Source organism: Uloborus diversus, chromosome 9 (assembly GCF_026930045.1).
Source record: "Uloborus diversus isolate 005 chromosome 9, Udiv.v.3.1, whole genome shotgun sequence".
NCBI lineage: Eukaryota > Metazoa > Arthropoda > Arachnida > Araneae > Uloboridae > Uloborus > Uloborus diversus.
In genome coordinates this window covers 146,370,750-146,383,910 of record NC_072739.1, presented here as the reverse complement: position 1 = coordinate 146,383,910, position 13,161 = coordinate 146,370,750, and the positions used below count along the sequence as shown (strand labels likewise).

Genomic DNA, 13,161 nt, shown 5'->3' with positions numbered 1-13,161 from the left:
TGCATTTCATTTACTTGTGCATAATACACATATATTGTAGACAATAATTTAGGTTAATTTTCTTGTTCCTAAAAGTAACGACTTGACCATAATTAACCGACCAGAGGGGGAGGGGGGTCAACAGGGCACCCATCTGGTTGCCCCACCCCGTGCCCCTTCCCTCTAGAATGCTGAGTTGAATGTTTTTCAAAAATATTATTTAATATTGAAGATACAAAAAAACGAGTCTTTGGGAAACAAATTGATTTTAATAAGAAAAAAATAATGCTGTTGGGGTAAAACTTAAATTTTTTTAAAAGAAATTTTCACTTTAAAAGTTTTCAATAGGGGCAGCTAAATCCTCAGCTACTCCAACTCTCATTCCCCTCCGTCCTATTTCTTTTCATTATTTTTCTTTTTTTGTATGGAAATAAGAAAGTCTTAAAATGCTACTCCTCCGAATCATCCCCTCTCCCCTCGCCATTACGGAGCATCTCAAATTTTGTTTCCAGATGTTCAATTTCGCAAAATTTCCAGGGAAAGCCCCCGAATACCAAACAACATCACTTGAAACTGAGTTCAAAAATCACCAAAAATTGCGTTTTTGGAGCCTTGATTTCGAAAGATTGCCGACCCTAATATTACCGAATATGGTCTACCATCTCGTTTTTTAGATTTCAATTTCAAAAAATATTCGGGCAAGGGCCTCCGAACCGCATTCCTTTAATATCATCAAAAAATAGGTTTTTTTAAAAATGACTTAAGAAAAATCCAAGTGGAATAGCCTCTGAACCTCTTCCCCTAATATCATAGAATATTGGTTAAGTTTTTAGGACTTTAATTTTGAAAACTTTTCCAGGGGGGATCTCCAAAATCCACTTCCTGTAAAAATCTTCAAAGCTGCCTACAACTGCGTTTTTGGAAGTTCAGTTTTGAAAAATTGGAGGGGAGAGGAGGAATTAATTTCCAACTGCTTTTCTTCTTTTCATTAAAAAGAAAAAACATCAGGTGGAATGCGAGAGTTCCATCCCTTGTTCTAACATCAAAAAAAAAAAAAAAAAAAAAGCCTTTAATCGCGTTTTAAGGCTTTAACTTTTATAAATTTCCGTGGAGCCCCTTGTACTTTCCCCCCCATAACATCAAAGACCGTGTAAAATTGCGTTTTTAAAACTACAAGTTTCAAAAATTTTCCTGGGAAAGTCACTGGACCCCTCTTTTTAAAAGAGAATTTTCTTCCAATGTGCCCCTCCAAAATTATTTTCTAGTTGCACCAATGCTTCTGTTGTCATGTTTTGACAGGTATGAAAGTTTTATTAATTATGCGTCACTAAGAGATTAGATAGATATTCAAATTGGGGTTAACTTTGATATTTAAAATATTTTCCTTTTCAAAAATGCATGATTAGCATATCAGAGGAGCTGCTGAACTCCAAATAATTTCGAGACATGAAGTAAAAACGTACACCATATTCCAAAATTAATATTCACACATGATTTTTTGTACAAATTAAGTGTCAAATGTATTTTTTCCCTTTTTATATTTTTCTACAAAACCTCTCTCAAGGTGTTAACTATATGTTCCCTAAACGCCAGAGCATAGAGGCGCTCACAAGATATTTGCACGACGGCCCCCGATCAGGCTTGGCGCAGCCCTGTATCTAAGAAACAAATAAAATGGGCATTATTACGATATATTTACTTTTAATTTTGTGCCAACTCCGTCTGTTCCAGATACTAAATATGGAAACTGATAGCCTGCAGCTTCTAGATCAAATATGCCGCAAGATGATCCAATTTTTTCTACAAAACCAGAACGCTTAGTCTGTTCTACCAACGGTTGCATTAACTTGATGCATTCAGCTATATTTGAGTCAACAAAAGGGCTTTCGTGAGAATCATCATCCAGCCTAAAGAAAGGAAAGAAGAAAAGACATTAAATTTTAAAATTTCACATTTGTAGATAAGCATATACGTATAGTTAAATTCACGGCATAGAAAACAAAATACTCAATATCATCATTTTACCACCCTCGTTACCTGGGGGTTTTCTGCACTGATTTCAACAGAATTAGGTTGCTTAAAGAAAAGTTTGCAACCACTGCTCAGAAACAAGGACACTTTCAAAGATTGACAAAGAGTTAGATCTGTTAGAAAAGTTTGAAATAATGAAATACACATCAACTGTGCAGCTCCTACAGATAGCTACTATTTCCTGTTTTTTAAACAACTACACAACAAACAGCTAGAAATTTTCATTAGATAATCACTCTCGATTGAAATAGTAAAAAATTTATCAAACAAACTTGTGCCAGATATTTCAATAAATGGCACCTACTCTTGATGGTTTTTGCAAACCAAATGGTATACTATACTGTAGATCACCTCCACATCATTCTGAATCAGATGGTCAAGCAATTTTTGTGAGCCCATCTAAAAGAGGAATCCAGAAAATTCAGAGGAGGAGTAACTCTTCAATCTGCTCTTTTAATACGTTTTTGTTAACTTGCTGATACACCCGGAAAATATGCATTGGATATAAATCACCGCCCGATTCGATGCTTAGGAGAAAGTTGAGAACTGTTTTGTACTTGATTCCCCTTCTGACAATACATAAGCCAATATTAATGAAAAACAAAATCTTCAGGCTTTATGGTGCAGAAAGTATACTTTTAAAGGAGGTAATTTAGTTTGTGCTAGATTGCACATGAATGGGAACCAAGAAAATTAACTGAATGTGAAGGATATGTTATTTACAATTCATTTCTGGAGTTGAATGACAAAATATAATGCCACAACATAAAAGAGGGATTTTTTTGTCAACAGTCCAACTTTGACATGACCTAGCAAAGTCTCATTAAAAAGGTGTCAGTCAATTCACATCTGCCAGTGAAGCCTCCATTGTTTTTTACGGCTGGTAAATAAAACCAGTTTTTGCAATAGAACATTTATTGCATTTTTGTTGGTTAAAAACACATTTAGCACAGCAGACAGTCAGATACAACATGTTATTAGAAAATTTTTAGATGCAATTTTTAATAGCTGATTACTGTTTTAATTACAATATCTATTTTAAAGAGTGTGTAACATCTTTTGCTAGTCTCTAAAATGAAGACTAAAAAAAAAAAGGAACATGATTATTACTTCACTGCAGATGATTTAAAGTTATTTTAACAAGATGACTATAAATTTCTTTTGAGGACAGTAAAAAACTTAAATTAGAATGCTAATATGTGCAATTTTTAAATAATACAAACAAATTAGTTTTAACATTGCTACTTTTGATAGTATGGAAAAATAATAATGTTCAAACAAAGCAATTACTTTGGATCAACCCAAACTCATCAATCAAAAAGGAATTTAAAAAAAAAAAAAATGCAAATTCGACAGAGAAAATGCAGGTGCCAAAATGTAGCTATTAATTTCAGTCTTCACAGCAGAAGAGGAGTTCCCAATTGAAGCAGTAAGAAGCAAAAGCATGCAAGTTATGTTAAAAATTTGGAGATAAGCAGTACAAATGGTAGATGAACTTCTCCTCTGTCATGTGGCAAGAGATAGTACCCCTGGTAGGTGCTGTTATACAGCATGATTTAGAAAAACTTTTCAATGAAAGTCTACCTAGGACCTTATCTTTAAAAACATTTTACTCAAAACTTGAAAATGTCCACTTACATCCCTTTGCTTCTGACTGCTTTGAATGTGGTTCTTTTAGGGCAGTATGAAAGAAACATCAGCTCACAAAAACATATCTTCATTTTGTTTTAGAGAAAAAAAATATATTTAAGGAGATAAAATACAAAAATAATTAAAACTAGCATATGTAATACAGTAGAATACCTTTATAACGCCGACCTATATAACGCAATTCTCTATTAACCGCACAACTTTTCAGAAGTAAACAACTGGTTTTTAAGTTTAAAAAATCCCTTTTTGCCTTGCTAACATAAACATTCTTAAGAAAATTAAATTTTGAAACAATTTTTCATCTTTCCAGCTTAATTCAAAACTTTTAAATGAAAATTAATCTTCACAGTAAAGAAAAAATATCAGATGGCGTTTTAAAATGCAGCTGTTATGCAAACTATGAAGCTAGCAGAAGTGCAGGATAATTCACTTTCTTTTAATTGTAAAGCATATTTATTTGTGAATGATTAGTTGTATAATTAGTGTTTTAATACTCATTGCAGATAGAACTAATTCTGAAGTGCTAATAAGTTTCAAAATTTGTGAAATGACCTATATTTCGCCAAAACTTGTACAACGCAAAAGCTCTGGTCCCAAGGTGTGCGTTATAATGATCTTCTACTGTATAAAGAAAGATACCATCCAAAATAATTTTGTTTTTGCATTTATGGGGCATCATTAATTCAAGAAATATCTTTAAAAACAAATCTCTGCTTTTTGCAGATATTTTTCATGTTTGCTTCAACTATTTATCTAATAGAGCCTAAAAAATAGAAATTTCTTAGAAAATCGTGAATCTATTACCGTGATACACGAGATTCAGTGTTATAGGTAACTTTTCCACTAGCTACAAGTTCCAAAGCTTTAGTGTACACATGTTGTTCAAGTTGTAGTATTTTCTCTCTCAAAACTTTAATTGTATCATCAGCATCAACAGATATTGCTGCTTGTTCAACAATAGCCCCTTGTTTATTTTCAGGCTTGAGGAAAAAACAAAACAAAAATTAATGAGCAAATAATGACCAAGTGAACTTTTTTTTTATTACCTAGAAAAAGAAAGATAAAAGATGTAACACAGAAAGGGGGGGGGGGAGGACAGATGTGCATAAAATTTGCATAAATTCAAGTGTAAAAGGTCAGTTAGCTGTTGTGACTGGGCAGTTAAAAGGTTATTTTGCTCATTTGGGGAACGTAGCTCAGTAGTATATAGGTCACAATATAGGAAAAATAAGCAATCAAGAAAAGATAACACCAAGTAAAGCAATATTGCTTTATAGAATTTAAAATTCAAATTTAAAAGAAATTTAAGGAGATATAAAGTTTAGTCAATAGAAAGCTAGTCAGGAGGGGGAAGTAATTTTTTTTTTGAGCAATCACGATTGCTTATTGTTCTCATTTGACTGTTTTGATGTTCCTATGATTTTATTTTCCCACCGCCTCCCTCTGCAGCACCACTGTCGACCGGCCTCACGATGCTGCTCCTCTTGCGAAAACCATCTCCAGGTTGTGTCCATATCCAACATACACACACACTCATGCCTGCACACAGACACAAATACACATACAAACAAACATACACACTAGGGTGGAACGAAAAAAACAAAGTTTTTACTTTCGAATCGTAATAGTGCGGAAAAGTTGCGATAGGTGAAGACTTACAAAACAAAACACAAATTTTTAAAATCGGATAATATCTTCCAATCCCGCAACGAGCCTAAATATTTGAAAAAATGGAAAATTTCGTGTTTTCTTAGTGATTTTTCAAAAATTTTGTTTTAATGTTTCTTTTTAAGGCTCTGAGACGGAAATGTTATGATTGGTAAAGCCTTCAGAAATAAAAAAAACAAATTGAAATCAAATGATATCTTCTGATCCAGAAACAAGCCTAAAAAATCGAAGAAGTTGAGAATTTCAGGTTTTTTTTCCGAATTTTTAACATTTTTGGTTCAATGTACTTTTTCAGGCTACAGAACGGAGAAGTTACGTTTAGTGAAGACTTCAAAGAAAAAAAAAATTTTTTTAAATAAAACAATATCTTCCGATCGCGCAACGAACCTACATATTTAAAGAAATGTAAACTTTAAGCACTTTTTCAGCTTTTTTTTTCTTTTAGTTTAACGATCCTCATAAGTTCGGTATGAAATACTAATGAAAGAACGTTTGTTTATAAAATAAATGTGATATTTTAGTACTAGCCTGTCTTGAAATTGTCTTCATGGCCCTTTAATCCCGCGTGACTCATATTTGCTTATGCAGCTCAGTACAGTGCATGCATCTAATACGCCCCATTAGCGCCTCACGATCTTGAATTTATGAGCTTTTTCGTTGGTTTGTGTCTATAGGTATCTTACTTAAATGAATAAAGCAGTCGTGCTGGCATCAGTATTTCTCAATGTTTCTAATGTGCGTGTGATGTCTATTTGCTCTGTTTAACGTGTTTCAAACATGAATCCATCTTTGCAGAAAAGAATTACGAGAAAGTCCCTTGAGTGCCCTATATTTGGCCACCCGAGAGATTTGCCAACAAATAAGCTCCTTACTTATGAAAATGTACTTCAAAGTTGCTTTCAAGAGAGATTTGAGTTACCTAGAAAAGTCAATAACACGAAAATGAATTTTTCCATTGTTAAGGACAAAAAGTTAAATGTATCTTTGATAAGGCCTCGATTCCTGCAGTTTCCCTGAAAAGATTTGCTCAGCTCATTGATATCTTCTACAAAAAATATCTCAATTTGATGAGATCTTACAACCGAGACAAGGATAAACTAAAGTTTAAAGAAAGGATTGATAAATTTAAAAATGAAGAAGGAAACTCTTTGACGTCTCTGCCTGTAAGTGCGTAAAGAATGTTATTTGCACTTGTAAAAAGACCCTAGACATTTGTGAATGTCCAATTTACATGAAATGTACGTGTGAAAAATCTGAAAAGATACTGATCTCTGAACAAAGATTTCTCTATCTTCAGAGGAAACATGGCATAGGAAAAATTGGAACTTTGGACCAAATGATTTGTCAAATCGTGACCCCGGCCCACTCTCATATTCCAGATGGCTCACTTGTGCAAATAGAGTTCTTAGACTGTACGTAAGTGTATCGATCCTATCAGGTGAGTTAAAACACATAGTGACTTTTTATTTTGAGATGTTACATGTCGGTCTGGTTTGAAATAAAGAACCGCAAAAATTTCACAGACGGTGCCATTCATGTTTACAGAACAATTCAAACCTGTCGATACTTACCTGACAATCTAATTAATGGCAATGGTGTTTGGTGAAAGGAGGCACATAAGAGAACTAGCGTTTTAAAGTGTGTTAAAAGCCAGAGAGTTTCTTTCTAAAGGCAAAAGCATTAGAAACTTTGTCATTCCATCTCTAAATTTCGAAGCAGAAGATTACACAGAGATTATTAATTGGAACACGACAAAGCTATCTTCTCCACCTTTTCTTCGAAACGGTCATAACAAAGACATTGAAAAATTTATTGTAACAGGCACTATACCCGGCTGGGATATAAAACTATTCCCCTGCCATACGCAAGCTGTCAAAAGATGTGTGAAGTTAGTGACGGAGGCTTCACTCAAAGTGTGTGGATTTAAATCAAGAGATGGCTACATAAAAGCAACATTGAAATACAGATCAATTATGCCCGAATTTTCCAAAAAATCTGATTATAAATTAGCTTCCACAAGAAACACTTAAAACAATAAGACTTGTATACTGGATTGTAAATTTGGTAAATATTTTATAACTTTCTATTATTTGAAAATATTTCATTATTGTAAAGAATGGTAGTTTTGCATGTTTAGAAGATACCTTAAAAGTCAAGAAATAAATTAATGTTTATGTTTATTTTTAGGGTTTTTTAAAAGGCTTTTCCCTGTAACACCGGGGGGGGGGGGGGGAAACAGCAAGAACAATTTTATTTTTAATCACTAAGAAAAGATGAAATTCTCCCTTTTTTTTACTTTTCATTCTTGTTCCTGGATCAGAAGGTATTATTCGATTTCAACATGTTTTTTTTTAAAAATTTCTGAAGGCTTCACCAATCGTAACTTTTCCGTCTTAGAGTATTAAAAAGAAACGTTGGAGCAAAATTTTTAAAAAATCGCTAAAAACATGAAATTTTCCATTTTTTTCAAATTTTTAGGCTTGTTGCGGGATCGGAAGATATTATCCGATTTTAAAAATTTTTGTTTTGTTTTGTAAGTCTTCACCAATTGCAACTTTTCTGCACTATTACGATTCGAAAGTAAAAACTTTGCTTTTTTCGTTCCACCCTAATACACACACTCATTCCTGTACACAGACACAAACACCCATGCATACATGCACACACACACACTCATGCCTGCATACAGACACAAACACACACGCATACATACACACATACCCACACACTCGTGATTGCAAAAAACATAATTTGAACTCAAAATGCCATAATTCAAATTATTTATCTTTTTTTTTTGAATTGTGAACATAAGTAATTTAGTTTTATGCTCTCAAAGAGCCGAAGCCACAGAGCATTGGGGTCGAGGTGCATGTTAGATGAGAGAAAATTAAGGGGATGGGAAAGGACTGCTTGGTGAATACAGCAATTTTTTTTTGGTAAAATGAAAATAATTGCACAACAAAAAGTTAGGATCGTTTTCAACTGCAATATACATGGGAGAAATATCAGATCAATAGATAAATAAAGTAGGTTTGGTGCATATTCAGAGGAAATTGCCTTATTGGCAAAAGAAATGAGCAGCGTGGCACAATACTACAAATATGTAATCAACAAAACAGAAGTAAATAATCAATACAAAATTTGGAGCATCATGCTAAAAATGGAATAGTAGGGGGGGGGGGAGAAAAAAGGTAACATTTGAAAAAAGTAATAAAAAATAGGAAAAGTAGGAGCTATGAAGGGACTGCAATTTGTATCAGGTAGAATTTATGTATAGTGCGGCTCTGGTTAGCTGGACTATGACCTTGACTATGTTTTACCTTAACGCAGCATATCAACAGCCCTGTTATGCCATCCAGAGACTGAAGTTTTGTCCTTGTTATGGACTCATCAGTCTGGATAGATAATAATCGAACTGGAGGCAGATATCATCTCACTGAAGCTGAGAATGCAAACAAACTGGTAGCTAAAGTAAGTTTAGCACACCAGTGAGAGTCCGCAGCAATGGTACGATTCAACTCACCTTATGCCAGGGCTAAGGCAGAACTTCATGCAATATAGCCCATATGAGGAATTCATAACAAGAGACTGCAAGAAACTGCAGTCTCAGGATGTCCTAATCAGTCTGTCGGTATATTGCATGAAGTTCTGCCTCAAGGTGGCGACAGGAACTGTGAAAAAAAGTTCCCTGACTTTTCCCTGATTTCCCTGATTAAGTTCACCAAATTTCCCTGATTTATGTTACCAATGATAATGTTTTTCTTTCTTTGCTCCACTTGAAATCCATTGTATGTTTGTATAAAATGCAGTATTTTAAACATTTTAAATTGTGTAAAATTGATGAACTAAAGATATATTTTAAAAAGATGCTACTTTTTTAATAAAATGGTTTAAAAAAAAGCCAAGACAATTTTTTTTTTTTGGGGGGGGGAGGGGGACCTACAAAACAGTATATTAAATTTTTATACATGAACAGATTATAGAAAATTTGAAAAAAAAAATACTTTACTTCCAGAAACCACTTAGCATAAGAATTTTAAAAAACTATTAAAATTACTCTTAAAAACATACGTGTATTTATGATAGAACTAAAAAGTAATTGAAATTATTTTGAACTAAATTTTCAAACAGTATAATAATTGTTGCAAGAATAACAAGTAATAGTGAAAGAATAGAAGTAATGTAGTTATTCTTATATAACTAATTGACATATTTATGCAAAACAGATTAAACCATTTGACATGCATTCATAGGGAGCTTTTCTCTAATCAAGAACATAGGTTTTAATGAATGAATACAGCATTTTAACAATAAAAAAGTAAAGACATTTACTTAAGCACACAAGTTAACTCTATTTCAAATGATTTCAGTATTTAACGAAAAAAAATCTTAGATTGCCTTTGTAACAAACTTTGAAATGCAAGGAAAAAAAGAAAGAAAAAGCAATCAGTTAATTTCAAAATATATAAAAGAAGAATACAACTTCGTTATAAAATTAAAGAATTACTTAAGTCTGAAGAAAGGAAAGCCTTTATAATCTGCGGTGACAAGAAATAGTATAATGGCAAAAAACAAAGTTTTTTTTATTGAAAGTTCAATTTTAGCAATTAAATTAAAAACGTGAAGAAGTAATAACTTTTAAGCTTTTATAGTATTAATTCAAAAACCAAAGATTTCTTCTTGAAATCGGGATTACAGTACTTAATTACTTCGAGACGATGGAATAAAGCCAAAGGAGCTAAGGCATTAATGAAGGCTTTCTCTTTGCCTGTATGGTTGTTTATTTTACGTAGCATTGAAAGCGTAAAAGGAAATTTCAAGCTAGGTAAAATAAATATCCAAAAATGCACAAAAATGCGGCAGTGTAAAATCGCACCTCATTAACTTTACTTTTTTTTTAGAACAGATAATTGGCAGAAAATGTGTAGGGAATTAGAGTACTTAATTTCGTAAAGTAAAAAAAAAAAAAAATTTTCTTCATAAAATCAATTTTCCCTGATTTTTTGTTATTTTTTCAAAATTCCCTGATATTTCCCTGATTAATAAAGTTCCCTGACTTTTCCCTGATCTCCCTGATCTGTCGCCACCCTGTGCCTTAGCCCAGGCTTAAAGGCTGTAACTTGCTGCTTAATGTTTACCTCCGTTTATTTAAAAAGGGATGTGTTATTGCTGTGGATTTAAGTTGGAATACTTTTGCAAAACTACTATGAAAGTAACCAAAGCCAACTCAGCGCCAATTACCCTTCCCGATTACTTGCAAAAGAGGTAAACATTGTGAAGTTAGCAGCTCAACTTACCAGAGATGCACCATACTTGCAATAATATATCAGAACTGAGAAAAAGCAGTCGAAAACTTTGTACTGTGAAATAAGTAAACTGACACAACATGTATAAAGTAGACTTAAGTTTCTTTAACCTACTTAAGCCTACGAGTACTAAATGCTAGACTTTAGGACTATGCTATAGACATTTTTTTGCACTCTTAAAAATAGATATTGTAATTAAAACACAGTAATTAGCTTTAAAAATTGCATCTAAAAATTTTCTAATAACATGTTGTATCTAACTGTCTGCTGTGCTAAATGTGTTTTTAACCAACAAAAATGCAATAAATGTTCTATTGCAAAAACTGGTTTTATTTACCAGCCGTAAAAAACACTGGAGGCTTCACTGGCAGATGTGAATTGACTGACTCCTTTTTAATGAGATTGCTAGGTCATGTCAAAGTTGGACTGTTGACAAAAAAATAACTCTTTTATGTTGTAACATTGTATTTTGTTATTCAGGTGCAGAAATGAATTGTAAATAACATATCCTTCACATTCGGTTAATTTTCCTGGTTCGCATGATGTGCAATTTAGCACAAACTAAATTACTTCCTTTAAAAGTATACTTTCTGCACCATAAAGCCTGAAGATTTTGTTTTTCATTAATAATGGCTTATGTATTGTCAGATGGGGAATCAAGTACAAAACAGTTCTCAACTTTCTTCTAAGCATCTAATCGGCATAGCATCATAATTTAGTAGCCTACTAAAGTACTCTCTTTTAAAAGCATTTAAAAGAGAGTTTAAAAAATAATTTCTTTTAAATGCTTTTATTTGTACTTTATACACGTTGTGTCATTTTACTTATACCAGAACTTAGTTTATTTTTAGGTTTTTAACTTTTGCATGAACTAAAACAGAGTTACAATGATTGTATAAAGTTGGCAAATACAGTCAGGCCGACTTAATGGAATAGCCAATTTTCCACGAAAAATTATTCTAATAAGCAGGATATTCATTGAACAGGATTAAAATAATAGACATCAGCGGTTTGGTACATTGAAAATGTATTACATTAAGCAGGATATTCTTTTAACCAATATTCTATGAAAATGTATTACATTAAGCAGGATATTCTTTTAACCAATATTCTAATAAGAAGGCTTGACTGCATTGCTAAAATAAAACTATTTTACTGATTTTTATTGATGTATTTTTCATAAACAAAAACAAAATGCCTCAAGAAAGTTGAAAAATATATTACCTCTACAAAACAAATACTACATCCAGTAATTCTAACTTTCATATCAAGGACTTGCTTGTAAATGTCTGCTCCATCAAAAGCAGGCACTAAAGTAGGATAGGATTTCAACAACTTGCCTTTCCACAAGCCTATGAAGCTGTCTAAAATTGAAAACAAATATGAATGATGTATGATATCAAGATGTGTCCAAAGTGGCTATTACTGTATATTATGACTAACACAAGAAATATATGAAAAATCACTTATAGGATTTCAACAGCTTGCTTCTCCACAAGCCTACAAAGCTGTCTAAAATTGAAAATAAATATAAATGATGTATGATATCAAGATGTGTCCAAAGTGGCTATTACTGTATATTATGACTAGCACAAGAAATGTATGGAAAATCACTTATAGGATTTCAACAGCTTGCTTCTTCACAACCCTACGAAGCTGTCTAAAATTGAAAATAAATATGAATGATGTATGATATCAAGATGTGTCCAAAGGGGCTATTACTGTATATTATGACTAGCACAAGAAATGTATGGAAAATCACTTTTTGAATTTTCAATAATTTTAACTTAACTCAGGTATATGTGTTTGGAAAGGATAGTTATAAGACATTAGTTTTGCCCATTATTTTAGGCTTAAAATTCTTTATGAGTAATAAAATTTACTATCATGACATGGTTCTTATATATATGTTCAAGTTATAAACGGTTTACTCATTCAAAATATTTAAAAAATAAGATCAACATTAGAAGCACAAATAGCAATAAAATTTGTAAATATGAATTTTGGGCTCACAAGGACCTCTTTTCAAAGAAAGGCTTTTGAAAAAGAGACATTTGAGAAAAGCAAAAAAAAAAAAAAAGGGGGGGGGGATAAAGAAAGAAAAAAGGGAGTGAGGTGTCAGTTTTTATTGATATTTGGGCTTCTAATGCTGACTTTGATTTTAATTTAAAAATCATTTTTTCAATACCTGAAACATTTATAGAGCCATCGATGCAAACAATTTGTGCTCGATATTTTTCTAGAACGGAATGCACTGCATTTTCATACTCTTGCTTTGAGGTAAAGGTGTTTTCATTTACTACCTATTTGAAAAATACAATAGAAGTAAGCTTTAAAATATATTGCACATCTATTACAGACTACAAATTATTTTGAACAGTTATGGAAATGTTATGAATAAAAGAAGAAAGATTTCGTAGTAAAACACTTGAATTTGATATGCAGAAGACATATTCACAAATGGATAGTTGGTACACACAATCCACATCGCAAATGAAGATTTATTTTGAAATTATTCAACTTGTTC

The 13,161-nt window shown here is 32.4% G+C and overlaps 1 protein-coding gene across 1 annotated transcript in view; it reads right to left on the bottom strand.

Annotated features, from left to right (window-relative positions):
* The window catches only part of LOC129229434 (trifunctional purine biosynthetic protein adenosine-3-like), a 78,640-nt gene that overhangs the window by 20,829 nt on the left and 44,650 nt on the right, over nucleotides 1-13,161 (bottom strand). The window contains exons 14-17 of the mRNA XM_054863741.1: nucleotides 12,823-12,937; nucleotides 11,859-11,998; nucleotides 4,465-4,640; nucleotides 1,679-1,886 (exon numbers count right to left, since the gene is read on the bottom strand). Coding sequence (XP_054719716.1) covers nucleotides 1,679-1,886; nucleotides 4,465-4,640; nucleotides 11,859-11,998; nucleotides 12,823-12,937 — 639 coding nt within the window. The remainder of the gene's footprint in view (nucleotides 1-1,678; nucleotides 1,887-4,464; nucleotides 4,641-11,858; nucleotides 11,999-12,822; nucleotides 12,938-13,161) is intronic.